This window comes from Danio rerio, chromosome 8 (assembly GCF_052040795.2).
Source record: "Danio rerio strain M-AB ecotype USA chromosome 8, GRCz13ab, whole genome shotgun sequence".
NCBI lineage: Eukaryota > Metazoa > Chordata > Actinopteri > Cypriniformes > Danionidae > Danio > Danio rerio.
The window spans coordinates 6,244,779-6,264,427 of record NC_141028.1 but is presented as its reverse complement, the minus strand read 5'-3'; the positions used below and the strand labels follow the sequence as shown (position 1 = coordinate 6,264,427).

The 19,649-nt window shown below is 35.4% G+C and overlaps 3 protein-coding genes across 10 annotated transcripts in view; 2 read left to right on the top strand and 1 right to left on the bottom strand.

Annotated features, from left to right (window-relative positions):
* ufd1l (ubiquitin recognition factor in ER associated degradation 1) overlaps window positions 1-19,649 on the bottom strand; it is a 253,880-nt gene that overhangs the window by 203,238 nt on the left and 30,993 nt on the right. The gene's annotated exons all lie outside the window — the stretch shown is intronic.
* gp1bb (glycoprotein Ib platelet subunit beta) lies at window positions 625-12,035 on the top strand (the record flags this gene model as incomplete). The annotated part of the gene is given in 4 exon segments (NM_001144812.1): window positions 625-676; window positions 6,187-6,535; window positions 9,136-10,269; window positions 11,775-12,035. Coding segments are annotated over 2 exon segments (624 nt in total).
* The window catches only part of dhx37 (DEAH (Asp-Glu-Ala-His) box polypeptide 37), a 58,830-nt gene continuing 53,872 nt past the window's right edge, over window positions 14,692-19,649 (top strand). For 2 of the 8 annotated variants that reach the window (XM_087262602.1, XM_087262600.1), the window contains exons 1-2: window positions 14,696-14,727; window positions 15,454-15,607. In XM_087262602.1, coding sequence (XP_087118728.1) covers window positions 15,502-15,607 — 106 coding nt within the window. In that variant the 5' untranslated portion in view covers window positions 14,696-14,727; window positions 15,454-15,501. 8 annotated transcript variants of the gene reach the window in all.

The following is a 19,649-nucleotide window of genomic DNA, read 5'->3' as shown; positions in this document are numbered from 1 at the left end:
TTATAATCACAGCACGATCACCTCACAGCAAGGTCGCTGGTTCGAGCCTCAACTGGGTCAGTTGGCTTTTCTGTGTGGAGTTTGCATGTTCTCTCCGTGTTCGCGCGGGTTTCCTCCTGGTGCTCCGTTTTCCAAACGCACGGCTACAGGTGAATTGGGTAAACTAAATTGTCCAGTGTATGTGTGTGAATGAGGGTGTATGGGTGTTTCCCAGTGATTAGTTGCAGTTAGAAGGGCATCCGCTACGTAAAATACTGTATATGCTGGAATAGTTGGTGGTTCATTCCGCTGTGGTGACCCCTAATAAATAAGCCGAAGGAAAATAAATGAATGAAAGCTGTCATTTTGCTGTATGTTTTAGATATGCAGAATATGTTTCTGGGTGATTCTGGGAGTGTAACTGAACACGGGGAAAGATGACGCAGTATTGAAGAGTAAAAATGTGGCACGCTTCCTCTGTGTGTGTGTGTGTGTGTGTGTGTGTGTGTGTGTGTGTGTGTGTGTGTGTGTGTGTGTGTGTGTGTGTGTGTGTGTGTGCGTGTGCGTGTGTGTGTGCGTGTGTGTGTGCGTGTATGTGTGTGTGTGGTTATTTTATCAGCGTGTCCCAGCTGTGTGTGATCCTGCAGTCTTAACTCTCCCTCAGGCTGATACTGACACACAGACTTTACTAGCGCTGGTAAGTACTTCCCTTTTACTGCACACAAAATTACATTGATCACATTTAAACATCACAATATATGAATTCGTTCTAGAGCTTAAATCTAATGTATTCTTGATTTACTTCACTGTTAATGAAATATTAATATTAGCTAATCTGTTTCTGGCCACTAGTGTTGCAACCTCCGTGAACTCAAAGGGTGGTAAACACACACACACACACACGGGTGTTTAAGTGAGTAGTACAGTTGAAGACTGTATTATTAGTCCTGTGAATCTTCATTTCTTTTTTAAATATTTCTCAAATCATGTTTAACAGAGCAAGGAAATTTCCACAGTCTGTCTGATAATATTTTTTCTTCTGGAGAAAGTCTTAATTGTTTTATTTCAGCTAGAATAAAAGCAGTTTTTAAGTTTTTAATCCATTTTAAGATCAAAATTATTAGCCCCTTTATTAGCAATATTTATTTTCTATAGTCTACAGAACAAACCATTATACAATACCTTGCCTAATTACTCTGACATTAACCTAGTTAAGCCTTTAAATGTCACTTTAAGCTGAATACCAGTGTCTTGAAAAACATCCAGTGAAATGTTATGTAGGGGAAGAGATTTTTCATAAAAACTAAACTTTAAATTTGAAAAGAGTGTATTAGACAGAAATATTAGACAGAAATATATATTTTGCTGTGGTTACTAACTCATAAGTGTGGTCTGGCAATACCAGATGCGGTATTTTGAACAAATGTTGGACAACTCCAATATTATTTAACTTTTTTTCGCATTGTTACTGTTGACCCCATCACTAGAGATCAAAGTTACACACACAGGTGGGTCAAGAGTAACACAGCAATGTGTGCTAGATTTACTGGCTTAATCTTGTATATTTTAAATATACTTCACTAACTATGACCTATGTTCACTGCAAACCTATTTTGTCCTTTATTTTTGCAAAAGAATTTAAACTGCATTTTCATTTTAAATTTCAGCTCCATCAAATGTTTCTAAAGCAACCCAACAATGCAAAATGTTAACATTCTCTAAATTTTTAAAATATTTATTATTACTATGGGCAATATGCATTAATCCAGCCTGATCTCACGAGGAAATGTAAGTATTTTACGTTTTGTCAGTTTAGTGGTGAATTCAGTCGTATGAAAATGTACGATTTTAAAAAGGAGGCGTGGCACCCAACCCCACCCCTAACCCCTACCCTCATTGGGTGATGAGCAAATCATACTAAATTGTATGTAACTGTAAAAAAAAAAAAATCCGTAATTTTACAGTTTATTTCCGGCAGCTGGAGTGCTGGAAAAAAAAACCCACAAAATTACGGCCGTTAAATTACAGAAATATACCATAAAATAACGGATATTAAATGACAGAAATTATGAATGAATGAATGAAAATTTCTGGTGAATTTTTGTCATTTAATATCCGTTTTTTTTTTTTTTTGTTTTTTTTACAGTAAATTTCTGTAATTTACGGCCGTTATTTAACTTTTTTTTTCAGCACCCCAGCTGTCGGAAATAAACCATAAAATTACGGATTTTTTTTTGTAATGTAATATAACGTAATGTGTATTTATATAGTTCATTTATTTTGTATGTATGAACATGTAAATGAAGCTTCTAGTGCACACAAACAAATAAAACAACCCTATTATTCAAATAATTAAATAATAGGATTATGCTGCAAGTGTAACACATGTAATGTCATTGAATTAAATGATATAAACTATTATATAACTAATTATCAGGTTATAAAAAATAACTAATTAATACAAACAAAAAGTTAGAATTATTAACCCTCGTGTAAAATGTTAATTCTTTCTTATTTTTCCCTAATTTCTGTTTTACAAAGAGAATATTTTTCTCAACACATTTCTAAACATAATAATTTTAATAACTCATCTCTAATAACTGATTTATTTTATCTTTGCCATGATGACAGTAAATAATATTTGATTAGATATTTTTCAAGACACTTCTATACAGCTTAAAGTGAGATTTAAAGGCTTAACTAGGGTAACTAGGCAGGTTAGGGTCATTAGGCAAGTCACTGTATAGCATTGGTTTGTTCTGTAGACTATCGAAAAATATATTGCTTGAGAGAGCTAATAATAGTGACCTTAAAATGGTTCATAAAAAAAATAAAAACTTCTTTTATTTTTGCCGAAATAAAACAAGACTTTCTCCAGAAGGAAAAATATTATCAGACATACTGTGAAAATTTTCTGAATTTAAATTTCTAAACATTATTTGGAAAATATGTGAAAAATAAATACAAAAATTCAGAAGAGGACGAATAATTTTGACTGTATAATAGTGGCATCGGTGAATTATATCAAATCTGAAATTATTTCTATTGAATTAAATCTTCATTTCCAATGACTGTACATTAGAGTTGCAAATAGTTTCGATGATTTTATTAAATGTGTTGTTTAATGCTTTTATCTTAGTCTTCCCAGTTCCCTTTACTTCCTCCTCTAATTTCAGATAAGCCTAAGCATCTGCTCAGTCTTCTTCAGTTTAGCACTCCATACATGGCACCAAAAAAGGCTACACACTGCAACAATACACCAGTGGTTCTCAAAGTGGGGGGTCGGGACCCCCCCAAGGGGTTGGGGGACAATGAAGGAGGGTCGTCTGGTGATTTTTAAAAACCTATTTATTTTTATTAAACCATAAGAATTACCATATTTTATCCATAACCTACTGAAAAGAATAAATAGTCATTTATAGTTACTATATAGTTGCTATAGTAGCTTATAGTTTCTAACTCTATTGGATTGCGACCCCTGGGGTAATTACATTATATTAAAGACACAGCAATAGAGTCAGATGCAGCAGATTGATTTTATAACACCAGGTTCAACTTTCTGGCACATTTATAGCACTGACATACATTAAAAAATTAAACAAAGAACAGACTTGGGTCTATTGGTGTGTGTGCGCCATTGAATTTAAGGTTTCTGTATTTATAACCACCTCCGAAATATTGGGGGTCGTGAGTCACTGGCATTGTTATTTTGGGGGTCACAGGCTGAAAAGTTTGGGAACCCCTGCCATACACCAATACCCAATAGCAATGTCAAATATTCATGTTACATGTCTTACTGCACCACAGAAAGCTGCAATATACAGTATACAGTTGAAGTCAAAATGATTCGCCCTCCTGTGAAATGTGTTTTCTTTTTTCAATATTTGCCAAATGATGTTTAACAGAGCAATGAATTTTTCACAGTATTCCCTATAATATTTGTTCTTATTTGTTTTATTTCGGCTAGAATAAAAGCATTTTTACATTTTCTTGAAGCCATTTTAAGGTCAACATTATTAGCACTCTTTATAAGCAATATATTTGCTACTAAACAAACTATTGTTCTACAATGACTTGCCTCGTTAACCTAATTAAATAAACACAAATATTATTTGCTGTCATCATGGCAAAGATCAAATAAATCAATTATTATAAATGAGTTATAAAACTGTTATGATTAGAAATGTGTTGAAAAACTCTGTTAAATAGAACATTATTAAAATTTAATAGGAGGGCTAATAATTCTGACAATAACCGTAAAAACTGCAATATTTCATTACAAATAATAATTGTGGGTAACACTTTATTAAACAACAATTTTCACTACTGACTAGTTGCTGATTTTGGCTGTTACACTCACCGGCCACTTTATTAGGTACACCTTACTAGTACCAGGTTGGACCCGTTTTGCCTTGAGAACTGCCTTAATCCTTCGTGGCAGAAATTCAACAAGGTACTGGAAATATTCCTCAGAGGTTTTGCTCCATATTGACATGATAGCATCACACAGTTGCTGCAGATTTATTGACTGCGCATCCATAATGTGAATCTCCCGTTCCACCACATCCCAAAGGTGCTCTATTGGATTGAGGTCTGGTGACTGTGGAGGCCATTTGAATACAGTGAACTCATTGTCATGTTCAAGAAACCACTCTGAGATGATTCACGCTTTATGACATGATGCGTTATCCTGCTGGAAGTAGCCATCAGAAGATGGTCACTGTGGTCATAAAGGGATGGACATGGTCAGCAACAATACTCAGGTAGGCTGTGGTGTTGACACGATGCTCAATTGGTACTAATGGGCCCAAAGTGGGCCAAGAAAATATTCCCACACCATTACACCACCACCACCAGCCTGAACTGCTGATACAAGGCAGGATGGATCCATGCTTCCATGTTGTAGACGCCAAATTCTGACTCGACCATCCAAATGTGGCAGCAGAAATCGAGACTCATCAGAGCAGGCATTGTTTCTCCAATCTTCTATTGTCCAGTTTTGTTGAGCCTGTGTGAATTGTAGCCTCAGTTTCCTGTTCTTAGCTGACAGGAGCGGCACCTGGTGTGGTCTTCTGCTGCTGTAGCCCATCTGCCTCAAGGTTGGACGTGTTGTGTGTTCAGAGATGCTCTTCTGCTGACCTTAATTGTAACGTGTGTTTATTTGAGTTACTGTTGCCTTTCTATCAGCTGGAACCAGTCTGGCCATTCTCCTCTGACCTCTGGCATCAACAAGACATTTGTGCACTCGATTTAAGTCACTTAAATCCCCTTTCTTCCCCATTCTGATGCTCAGTTTGAACTGCAGCACATCATCTTAACCATGTCTACATGCCTAAATGCCTTGAAATGCTGCCATGCAGGCACGTGCACACATAGGGCTCAACCTGTGCAGTGCACATGCCCTTTTTAGTGTTGGATAGAAAGTGCCCTTCCAAAATAATCAAAAGTGCCCCCGCGACACACCCTCCCTCCCGCCCTTCAGTAGGCGCGCGCTCAACCCCCCGCTTTAAAGTACACGCGACAAAAAATGTATCCTGCACATGCCCTTTTGACAGTCTCTGCACGGGCTTGCTGCCATGTGATTGGCTGATTTGAAATTTGCTTTAATGAGCAGTTAGACAGGTGTACCTAATCAAGTGGCCGGTACTGCGTGGTCTTATTCTATATTTCTAATCTCACCCAATACCTAAACCCAACTACTACCTATATAACTATTAATAAACAGCAAATTAGGACTTTGAGGTTTAATGGTTTGTAAACATCAATAATTTAGCCCTAAAATAAAGTGTGACCAAAGTGTTAATATTTATGTTTAGTTGTGAATTAGATGTGGAATTCTTTTAAAGGACAAATAAAAATATCTGCAACTCCAGCTCAGTTCTTTAGAAATAACATGGATTGATAGAAGTAAGTGGTGTGATGTTGTGTGTGTGATGAGAATATTACTGTAGTGTTGGTGTAATAATACAGTATTACAGTATAGTGACTGGTGTGTGTGTGTGCTGGTATGAGGAGTGTTGTCTTGGTGTGATTCTTCAATGTAGAGTGTGAGTTATATTACAGATGTATAGTGACTGGGATGTGTGTTTCTTCAGGGTGTGTGTGTGTGTGTGCTGTATGAGGAGTGTTGTGTTGGCGGTTTTCTTCAGTGTCGTGTGTGTGTGTTATATTACAGATGTATAGTGACTGGGATGTGTGTTTCTTCAGTGTGTTTGTGTGTGTGTGCTGGTATGAGGAGTGTTGAGCTGGTGTTTTTCCTCAGTGCGATGGCTGCAGTGGTTCAGGGCTCGTGTCCTCATGTGTGTTCGTGCTCTGCTGGTGTTGTGGACTGCAGTAACCGCGCTCTCACCACCGCCACGCTACCCTCGTCCTTTCCAGCGTCCACCACTGAGCTCCTGCTAAATGAAAACCACCTGACGGCTCTGCCCACCGGCCTGCTGGACGCTCTGCCCGCCCTGCGCCGCGTCGCCCTGCACGGAAACCCCTGGGCCTGCGACTGCGCCATTCTTTACCTGAGGGGCTGGATGCTGAAACATGGCAGCGACCCGTCTATGCGGTGAGCTAGTGTTTTAGTTAACTAAAACAAATCTATTCGTCTAAAAATAATGAACTGAAATAAAATAAAATGTCCACAATAAATAAAAAAACACTACATAAAATTAACTGAAGTCAATGAATTTCATTTAATTGAAATATAATAATAATAATATTTAGCAAACATTTATTTCTTAAGTAAACCAGTAGATTATTTTAATGAACCAAAACAGTAACTAAAATCATTGGTCAAAACATATTTTATTTTTAGTTAGCTAAAATAAAACAAAATATTCACAATAAATTAATTAATTAACATGTTTACACTATTAAATTAATTTAAAAAAAATCACAAAAACACATTCTGTGTGGTGAGCAAAGAGTATTTTAATAAAGCATGTTTCACGCAGCGGATGCCCCTTAGCTGCAACCCATTTCTGGGAAACATACACACTCATTCACTACGGGCAATTTTAGCCTACCCAATTCACCTGTACCGCATGTCTTTGGACTGTGGGGGAAACCGGAGCACCCGGAGGAAACCCACACGAACGCAGGGAGAACATGCAAACTCCACACAGAAACTGACCCAGCCATGGCTCGAACCAGGGACCTTCTTGCTGTGAGGCGACAGCACTACCTACTGCGCCACTGTGTGGCCAAAACTAAAAACAGTAACTGAAAAAATAATTTTCATAAAATAATAATAATTAACAAACATACGAGTTTTGGTGGCTCATTGGTTAGCACTCTTGCCTCAAAGCATGAAGTTTGCTGAGTCCTGGCTGGGTCAGTTGGCATTTCTGTGTGGAGTTTGCATGTTGTCCCCGTGTTGGGGTGGGTTTTCTTCGGGTGGTCCGGTTTCCCCCACAGTCCAAAGACATGCACTATAGTTTAATTGAATAAACTAAATTGTCTGAAGTGTATGTGTGTGTAAATGAGAGTGTACGGGTGTTTCCCAGTGCTGGGTTGCAGCTAGAAGGGGCATCTGCTGCGTTAAACATATGCTGGATAAGTTGGCGGTTCACTCTGCTGTGGTGACCCCTGATGGATATGGGGCTAAGCCGAAGGAAAATGAATGAATGAATGAATTGTTTTCAGAATTCTAGTGTGAAAATGTCACAGAGCAGCAACACATCTATGTAGTGAGCATGATTACTTTAGTCAACCACAACTAAAACTAAAACTATTGGTCAAAGATTATTTTGTTAACTGATACAAAATAAAATATCCATTATAAATGAAAATCTAACACTAAATCAAGCTAACAACAGTCTTATATACTGAATATATATATATATATATATATATATATATATATATATATATATATATATATATATATATATATATATATATATATATATATATATATATATATATATATATATATATATATATATATATATATATATATACATACATACATACATTTGAAGTCAGAATTATTAGCCCCCTTTGATTTTTTTTTCTTTTTTAAGTATTTCCTAAATGATGTTTATCAGAGCAAGGAAATTTTCACAGTATGTCTGATAATATTTTTCCTTCTGGAGAAAGTCTTATTTGTGTTATTTTGGCAAGAATAAAAGCAGTTTTAAATTTTTTTGAACACCATTTTGAGGACAAAATTATTAGCCCTTTAAGTTATATTATTTCAATAGTCTACAGGACAAACCATCATTATACAATAACTTAAATAAATTATTTACTGTCATCATGGCAAAGATAACATAAATCAGTTATTAGAGATGACTTATTAAAACTATTATGTTTAGAAATGTCTATGAATTCAGAAATTGGAGAATTTTACTGTGGGCCAATAATTTAGGGAGGCTAATAATTCTGACTTTAACTGTGTATATATATATATACACACACACACACACACATATATATATATATATATATATATATGTATGCATGTATGTGTATAGTGCTCAGCATACACCAAAATTTATATATCATAGAAAAATATTAAAATATTAAATACAAATTTAAAAAAGAGGAAAAATCAAGCAAAGGAAAGAAATAAAACAAAATTGTAGGTTGTAATTTTTTTTCTGCAATATTTTGCTTGAATTTAATTGTATTATCTTTCAATTTTTTAATATGTTTGGTGACTAAAATATTATTTTAATAAATACATCTGTTTAATAAATCTGCTTTGTTTAAATGCACCATAATACATAGTCAATATTCACTAAGAAATAAAGGAAAAATAGGTATTTTCATAATGGGCTGTACTCAATTATGCTGAGCACTGTATATGCACCTCTCAAACTGAAACCATGGCAGATTACAGTCCGCTTACAGGACATTTATTGTCAAGTTAGAACAAAATTTCTGAAATGTAAATAAATGTAGAAATGTAGCACTCTGAGGACACCTGCTTGTTAAAATCTGCAACTACAACAAGAATAACAAAAACTGAAACCTGTGCATTATCACAACCTGTGACAAACTGCAAGCTTTCTAACTATCTATAAAGTTTTATATCTATAAAGGTTGTAAATCTTCTGATTGAGAATTTTGTCACTGTTTTAGAGCACACTAGCTCATACTGAAACTAACATCTAAAAAAACATTATTTTAATTTCATGTCACCTTTAAAATGTGTTTTAGGAACGTGTCGTGCAGTTCTCCTGCTCACCTGCGGGGGCGCCTGATCGTGTATCTGCCGGAGCAGGAGCTGCTGGACTCGTGTCGGTACTGGCTGTGTAATTTAGCTCTGGCGTCACAGATCAGCCTGTTGGTCTTCATTGGCGTTCAGGCGCTCCTGTTGGCTTCCGTCATCCTCTTCCTACGCCGGTTTGAGCGGCTCACCGAGGAGGCACAGCGTACAGCTGCCGAGAGCTTCACGGCAGAGGAAAACGCGGATCACAACAGCGAATACGTCATGCTGAAGGACAGGAGCATGTAGAGCTGCGGTCACTGCGTATTGCATATAATTATAATAATATATAAGTGTCCATTTTACATTAATTTTCTTTTTTATTGCCTAATACTTTTCCAAAATACTTAGAGTTGTAAGTTAAAGGGATAGTTCACCCAAAATTAAAGTACAAATCAAATCAAAACTAACCATTTTGTTAGCTTACATTGCTAGTTTTGTGTTGAACTGAATTTATCTGTGCATGTCATTAGGGGAAATACATTGTTTGCCTTTGTAATCTAAAGACTGAAATATGAAAATGGACTTCCTGTTCGCTTTGAGGTAAATTCTGATAGGGTGTTCACACTAGACGCGGTATGCGCAAATAAATCGTGCTATACATGCATGAATAGACGCCTGAAGATTTAGAGTTTGCTCGTTGCATTCAAGTATCAAATTCGCACGTGAAATTCACATCACAAATGATGCAGTTTCCCGCCATGGGCAGGGCTTCTGTCTGCCCGGTGACTTTAGCTTCATAGCTAAATGGCTAACATGGATTTTATTGAGCGAGTAGCTGTGCTTATGTGATTTAGGGAATTTGAAAAACGGCGTTAATTCGTTCGGCACTGTGTCTGAGTCCACTAGATCCTTTCAGAGGTGCACCCTGCTCTGTGAGTTCATTAACTCTTCCAGAAACTTAACCTGGATGATGGAGGCTTTCAGCGGTGCTTCTGACTGAACCGAGCCCAGTTTGATGAGCTGTTGTCCGGCGTCGGCAGGAGGATTTCCACTCGGGACACCAACTGCAGGCGCTACGTCATAATAAAGTCCCATTAAGGCAAGTCATTTCACTCGGTGGCCATCTTTAAAACGCCTCTCGGGCATTCTGTTTGAATGGGGAAACATCAAATTCTCCAAAACTGCTTGCCAAGCTTACAAATACATTTAATATTACGAATAAGCAATACAATTAAACAACATCTGTCTATTTAGTTTCATTTCTAAATGCTCGTATCACACAAAATCTGCAGAAACTCACCTCTGGTCCGAGCCCCTCCCCCGGAGAATTGTCATTCTACAGAGATCGCTGATTGGCTTCTGTACTAGAAGGCGGGGCTTCATTCGCCATATTAATAGTTACACTTTTCCCCATTCATAAGTAAACGAGTGACATGTCTTGTGTATTCTGTAGTCTTTGGTCATAATCACGCCCCTACAAGAGCAAGCGCCTGATTGGTTAACACGGCGCGAATGTCCGCTAAAGCTATTTTTCAATTCGATCGATTTGTGCATTAAGCGCATCATAGTGCACTGCAGGATTTATGACTTAAGACGTAAATCACTCAAGCTTGACGGTTTAGCCACGTCTGCTTTGAACACACCATCAGATTAGGTTTGTCTGGGAGGTATGGGCGTGACTAACACACCTAACCACGCCCCTCCAACTATCAGTTTTGACAACTAACCGAAATGGTGAGGATGAGGAGTCTGTAGGTTGCAATAACTCTCCTCAAACTCTTTTCCCAAGCTTTCATCCAATCAGCTCGCAGTAGAAAAAGAAGCCACGCCCACTTTTTCTTATTCATTCATTTTCTTTTCGGCTTAGTCCGTTTATTAATCAGGGGTCGCCACTGTGGAATGAACCGCTAACGTATCCAGCATATGTTTTACGCAGCAGACACCCTTCCAGCTGCAACCCATCACTGGGAAACACCCATACACTTCCATTCACGCACATACACTACGGCTTAGCTTACCCAGTTCACCTATAGCACATCTGTTTGGACTGTGCCGGAGTATCCGGAGGAAACCCACGCCAACACGGGGAGAACATGCAAACTCCACATAGAAATGCCAACTGAACCAGCCGAGGCTCGAACCAGCGACCATCTTTCTGTGAGTCATTGCGCTACCCATTACACCACCGTGCTGCCCCAATTTTTCTAATTTAGTTTAATATTCTGTTTCTCTAGAGCAAAGATGTCAAAGTCAATTCCTGGAGAGCCGCAGCTCTGTACAGTTTTGCTCCAACTCCAAACACAGAAGATGCAAATAATCAAGGTGTTCATGGCTCCTTTGAACACCTCGATTATTTGCATCAGCTGTGTTTGATTAGAGTTGGAGCAAAAGCTGCGGCCCTCCAGGAATTGACTTTGACATCTATGCTCTAGGAACTGCTTCACAATATGATAAAAAAAGGTCGCAGCTTCCAGTTCATGTGGACTTTGTTCTGTCATCATTTTCTCATCCTCCACTTGTTTCTGACCTGTTTGAGTTTCTTTCTTCCGTTAACCACAAAGGATTGAAGAATGTTGGAAAAAACAGATATTGACTTCCACCGAATATTTTGCTCCTACTATTTATGCCTGCCTGCTTTTTTTCAACATTCTTCAGAATATCTTGTTTTGTTTTCAACAAAAGAAAAAAACTCTTGAAAGTTTAGAACAGCTTGAATGCGAGTATAATAATTATTCATTTTTAGGGTGAACTATCCCTTTCATGGAGTTTAGACTGTTTACTGTAAATGACCCTAGTTGGGGATTGAAAATTAGACTGAAATTAATGTCTTTTGTACTTTTGTAAAATTAAGCTCTTATCTAAATTGTTGATCCACTGGTCACAATTAATTAAAGTATTTTGCTGTGTATTTACTGATAAATGTGTGTTTTAATTATTATTTATTAATATATTCTTTTCTTTATATGGCTTTATATTATATTATATTATATTATATTATATTATATTATATTATATTATATTATATTATATTTTATTTTATTTTATTATTATATTTTATTATATTGTATTTTATTGTATTATATTTCATTATATTATATATTTTATTATATTATTATATTTTATTATATATTATATTTTTATATTATATTTTAATATAGTATGTTAAATTATATTGTATTATAACAACAACAATAATAAGGGTTTTTATTGATAGTAATGTTCAGAATTATTATTAGAACTAGGCTATATTATATTATATTATATTATATTATATTATATTACAATATATTATACTATATTATATTATATTAAATTATATTTATTATATTATATTATATTATATTATATTATATTAAATTATATTATATTATATTATATTATATTATATTATATTAAATTATATTATATTATATTATATTATATTATATTATATTATATTATATTATATTACAATATATTATATTATATTATATTATATTATATTATATTATATTATATTATATTATATTATATTATATTACAATATATTATATTATATTATATTATATTATATTATATTATATTATATTAAATTATATTTATTATATTATATTATATTATATTATATTATATCATATTATATTATATTATATTATATTAAATTATATTATATTATATTATATTATATTATATTATATTATATTATATTATATTAAATTATATTATATTATATTATATTAAATTATATTATATTATATTATATTATATTATATTATATTATATTACAATATATTATATTATATTATATTATATTATATTATATTATATTATATTATATTATATTAAATTATATTATATTATATTATATTATATTATATTATATTACAATATATTATATTATATTATATTAAATTATATTATATTATATTATATTATATTAAATTATATTATATTATATTATATTATATTATATTATATTATATTATATTATATTATATTAAATTATATTATATTATATTATATTATATTATATTATATTATATTATATTATATTATATTATATTATATTATATTACAATATATTATATTATATTATATTATATTATATTATATTATATTAAATTATATTATATTATATTATATTATATTACAATATATTATATTATATTATATTATATTATATTATATTATATTATATTATATTATATTATATTATATTATATTACATTACAGTGCTCACCAAAACTTAATTTATTTAATCATTAAAACATTCATTCATTTATTTTCATTTGGCTTAGTGCTTTTATTCATCAGGGGTTGCCACAGCGGAATGAACCACCAACTTATCCATGTTTTACACAGCAAATGCACTTCCAGCTGCAACCCAGTACTGGGAAACACCTATGCACTCATATTCCCACACTCATACACTACACTACTGCCAATTTAGTTTATTCAATTCCCTTATACCACATGTGTTTGGACTGTGGGGGAAACCAGAGCACCCAGAGGAAATCAACAACAACACGTAGAGAAAATGCAAACTCCACAAAGAAATTCCAAGAAGCCAAGCCGGGGCTTAAACCAGCGACCTTCTTGCTAACCACTGAGCCACCGTACCACATCATTAGAACGGTAATGTCAGATATTGCAATTTATTGTTATGACTGTTAGACTGAAGTAGGTTACATTTATATCGTGACAGTTTTGTGTAACATGGGAGAAGAAAAACCATGCTGCCATAAAGAGAATAATATACAAAAATAAACAGAAAATAGTAATAATACCTCGTTTAAAAATAATGCTTAAACCAGCCAAGGATGGTTTAAGCTGGTCGACCAGCCTGGTTTTATAAGGGTTTTGGCCATTTCCAGCCTGGCCTTAGCTGGTCAGGCTGGGAGATGACCAGCTAAAACCAGCTAGAGCAGCCTAGATATGCTACGAGCCCCGCCAAAAATCAGCTCTTTCCAGCTTAAACTGTTTAAGGCTGGTCATGTTGGCTTTAGCTGGAAACCAGCCTGGACATGGTCAAAACCCCTCTAAAACCAGGCTGGTCGACCAGCTAAAACCAGCCAACTAGCTTAGGCTGGTTCAAGCTGGATTTAATATAGATAACAACAAATAACCAAATTAGGGTAAATTATATAACATTTTTAATAACAAAAGAATCCAAAAACAATAAACCCAGCAGGGGAGGAGGACAAAAGTGGTGCTGAAAGAAAAGAAAATAACTAAAACAAATATTTAAAATTGTGATAAAATGGAACAACGTAAGTTTATTTTACATATAGCAAAAATAAATATCTAAAATCCCTTCTTTAAACAAATTTAAATGTAGCAAGTCAACAAAACACAAGACCTGTTTCTCTTTGTTAAATGATGATAAAATGGTACATAAGTATTTTACTGGCGCTTTAATAAAATACGCGGTATTTATGAACATAAGACACGTAATTCAAAAGCTTTAACAAAGAAATTATTAAATCTACCTATTCAAAGTTCACTTAAAAAGTTTCTTTTAGCGAAAGTAAAAAAAAAAGGATGAAACCCGGAACCTTTTATCGGACATCAGCTCGCCGGTTCCATTTTACAGTTGCACAACATAACTACAGGATAAACACGTGAGTTTTTTCCTCTGAATCTTTTACTGTTTGAGACATTGAAATGAATTAATCTAACGTATTTTAATGCTAAATAACTGCCGGGGTGATCCCTAACTTTATCGTGGATATTTAATGATTAAAAGTTTCCCCGAGTCAGCGATAGTGTAGTTTTTTATGAATGTCAGCCAGGCAGCTGATCTCGAGGTGTGTAAACATTGACATCCAGCAACACACACGAACACTTATAACATGGTCCGTGTGTTTGATAGTATAACACCCAACATATTTATATAAGATAAAACTAGTGGTTAAAATTTAAATTAGTCATTGATAACGTTACCGAAGCTCGCGAGAACGTGACAGAAATAGTTGTTCAGTGACATTGGGCTAAAGTTGGTTTTATATTCGCACTTTCTCCTTAATAGTGCTAATATGACTTAACTATTTAGAATTATCAAAGTACAGCATTGTTCACTGTCAAATAAAAAGTTTTAATGTTGTTTTAAAGTCATACTTACGTGGCATTTATATACAAAATAGCGTGGTAAACAATATAAGGACCGTTTTACTAGTTGTCACTGTTAAAAAAAATGAACCAATGTGTGAATATAAAGCCAGCTTAACCTTCAGTAACGTGTTCTTCTGTCACGCAACAATGTGGTTTTTAAACAGACACGACAATTATTTGCTTCGTAATTTGAGCACAGTTTCTTCTGTAAGTGAGCTCTTTCGTGTTGTGGACAGACTCTGACTCTATTGCAGATCTCCGTGTTTGGATGTGAAGAGTTGGCCATGGGCAGATTGAGAAAGAAACACAACTGGAAAGGCAGACAGCAGAGCACATCTGTGCAGACAGCAGCTGCAGACCGACAGACCAACGTGCAGGTGGAGATACAAGGTAAGATGCTAATTTTCCTAAAGGGATAGTACACCCAAAACCTCTTCGTTTACTCAACACCAGGGCTCGACATGAACTTTTTTGATCACCTACCACTGTGGCTAGGAGATTTCCAATGTTACTAGCCACATTTTTGTTGTTTGGAAAATATATTTTATATGAATAAATGTGACTTTGACATGCTAAAATGACTGGATTTAGATGTTGTGTTATGTCCACATGCCTCCTCATTCATTTAGCGTTTTGTGTGTGTTGTGTATGAGCTTGCTCAGTGTGCATGAGCAAATCGGTTGTGTCGCATTGCAGTTAGTTTTTATTTCACATGACTTTTTAGGGCTCAAAATTAAAGGGTCACGAAACACCAAAACACATTTTTTGAGCTGTTGACAGTCGTATATGTGTCCCACACTGCTAAAAACACTACTAGGACACCTATATTTCACTAAAAAGTGTAAATTGGTTGTTTTTGCGTTATTTCAAGCAAATTCGTACTTCCGGTTTGAAACTATTTTTTGAAGCTGCGTCACGGCCATGACATAATAGCCTGTATTCCAGCGTGCAGACTGGGTGTCTGTGCCAGAGTGAGTCTTATTACGTCTTACAGTGTGCTGCATTAATGCATGAGTAAGGCTTGGTTCAAACCAATCAGCGCGCTCTATTGTGCAACTTCATTAATATTCATTGCTGTCAAAGTGTAGACGGCAGAGACGCCATGTTGTGTTGGCAAAACAAGCGTGAAGTGTTGCTTTTATTGTTTGCTGCAGTTAAGTTTCGTTTTCATTTTCTGTCTGTGAGAGCGGAGCTGGAGTCACGTGTGGATTAACAGTGTACGCGACGCTCGACAACAATAACTTACATGTCTAAGGAGGATTATTGTTTACCTGAGAGCTGTTCTCATCTGCAAACGCTGAGATCCCGGATTCGCTTGTAGTCTCCTTTTAATAAAGACGCAGCTCTAGTTGCTGGTGATTGTCCTGTCTCTACAGATTTGGTAAGTGAGCGACCAGTGCTCTTTGTTTATTCAGTTCGTATTTTATTCGTATCAAACAAACTATTGCACCAGTGTAAACAAGTTAGCACTAACAGTTACAACCAAACTATAACCTCGTGTTGGATTTTGTGACCGGAATAACACGCGGCTTTCTGACGCTACCTGCCGTGTGTATCTAAGTTTCCGGGAAATGCTGAGTTTTTTTTTTCTCTCATTCGCTGTGCGGTATCAAACATTGCATGAAAAATACACGCTTAGAGCAGCTCCTCGAATCAAATATCTCGTTTGTCGCGAGGGGCATGAATGAATTCCCTGAATGAAAGAGCCAAACTGCAGTTAAAGTCCACCATTTAATAATTTGGCAAATAATTCGACTACAGATGTCCATGTAAACACAGTCACATTGTCCGCTGTGGTTGTGTGTTTTGACTCTGAAATTCAGCGCGCCTAAATAGACACTCCCACACCAAGCCTCTGTTCTTCCTCCGACACTCCCCCCTAAACAGAGCTGGACACGCCCACTTTTCTGACTTTTTCCAAAGTAGAGGTGTGAAAACACCCTGCTAAAACGAGGGGGTTTCATGGCCCTTTAAGGATTTACCAAACTTATCTCTGACCACACCAAAAAGAAATAATCATTTTTAGCCACACATTTTAAATGTGTCAAAACAAGCAACATATAGCTGCATACATGCACTTTTTATTAAATAAAACTTTTCTTTTCTTTGTTTTTTTAATTGACATTTAAAAATAACTATTGTCATGTATCTAAAATATGCACAGTAATCTGTTCTGGCTAAAGGTCCCACATCAGCAGTTACCACACATAAATGAGGAGTTAATCTCATATTACAGCAATGTTATTGTAAAGGATGATAATTAAACTATATTAACAAAAATAACTGTAAGCAAAAGAAAGCAGGTAAAAACATACTTTGTGTGATAATCACATGCACACGGTTAATGTTAGGCCTGTTAATAATGTGTCCGAAAGCAGTGACTGCTTTTGCTTACAAAAGGATTTTTTTTTTTTTTCAATCTTGAGCACTTGAAAACAGCAGAACTGTGGGTACACGAGCATCACTTTTCATCTAGTCTATTTCAAAGAGAACCGATCGCATCAGTTGCATTTCATCCATGCACGGTTGTTTCACGCAAGTAAACGGGAGCTTGTGCGCTTTTTAACAGTTACTTTTGTCAGTTGTGCTGCTTCTTGATTCTGAGGCCCCGTTTACAGTCAGGTCTTGATGCCCGATTCCGATTTGTCGCCTATATCTGATTATTTTGCCTGTCTGTTTACACTTTGTTTTAGTTGTGACCCAAATCCAATTCATGCTTTTACACTTGCCACACAATTTACGATGTCGCACAAGCATAATGGCGGGTTCTAGCATCTGTGACACACTAGCCATGATAGAAGAAATTATCTTGTATTTAGCTCTGCGAAATATGCGAAGTGGAGTATACGCAGTGAATGGTTCAGTCCAGATTTACCCCCACACAGTTTATGTAATGGTATGGCCCTGATATGTGTGTGTGTGTGTGGTTGAAGATGTAGCATTTGCCTGGGTGCGCGCTGGTGTTGTAGAGAATAAAGTTGTACTATGTGTAGTCCGCAGTGTGTGTATTAATAGCGACAAAAAGCAAAAGTTACAACACGAAGTTCGGCCAACTTTAAAATGATTTTAACGCGGAGGTGGGAAAGGGCCGTCATCGCAGCTTGCGCTTATGGTTTATATGCTTTATGATGTCCTCCACCTTTCAGAGGAATTTATGGGTATGAGAGAGATCTCAGGTCTGGTGGGAGCAAATTGTGGCGACTGACCACTTTCCTCCTCTGTGTTTCCTCTGATGTTGTTTACCGCGTCGACATCTCCACACACGCTCTTCCTTCTACGTCATTAAACCGCGGAGAAGCACCACATTTTCGCAAGTTCAATGATGTACAGAACAGAACGCCTCAATAAATCCGATCTGCCTGTTTACATGACAATCACATTGTCACATATCTGATCTATATCTGATTTATTTCCACATATGAAGGAGGCCTAAAACCGATCTCTGAATATCCGAATGCATGCGTTTTTTTACAGTGTTTACACGGTCATAGATCAGATCCGATATGAGCAAACAATCGGAATTAGGTCGCATTTAACTGGCAGTGTAAACAGGGCCTAAGATGACATTTGCATGCATATTTGGCCATGCTTATTGTTTATAAGAAAACTTTACAAGACAACTAGGATTTAAAAATGATTTCCTACCAGCCAAAGTGGCTAGTGGGAGTGTCTGTCTTAACCGCCAGAGCTGAAATCTACCCGCATTTGGTGGGTTGGCGGTTGTTAATGTCAAGCCCTGCTCAACACTCAAATAATTTTAGTTCAAGTTCATTTATTTTTAAAGCACATTTAAAAACAGCCTCAAGAATGAGCAAGTGATGTACATAAGACAGTTAACTTAATAAAAAAATATATATATATATACAAGCATATAAATAGAAACAACAGATATATATTTAGAAACAAAGCCATCGACAAACTATCAGTATAATAATAATAATAATAGTTTTTAAAAGTGATTTAAAGTAATATAGGCTATATGTAGAAGTATGTGGAAGGACTTTTAATTTCCCAGTAACCTGGGTCAAGTGCTTCCTGTGAACTGTATGCAGTTACAAAATCGGCACGTTTAACACGTCTGTTTTCTTTAAAAATCAACAATCTCCTCTGGCTGAGTTATATCTGATATAAAGTGGGTTTCAGATTCAACAAGAGGCACTGCATTTAATTACATTTTCCTTGCCATGTCTTTATATATAAACATTTATTTTACCCTAGTATATTCAATGGAGCTTCTGTGCTCGCCTGCTGATCATGACAAGCGTGTGCGTGTAAACGGCTTTTCATCTGGTTTTATGCTTGAACAACTAAATGAATGCTGAAGTTTATTAAACTGATTATATTTTAATTACATTACAATCAATGCTGTAAAAGGAACCGTATAAAATTGAAAAAAAGTCACGTTAAGCTTTCACCGGAAGTTTATCTGTAT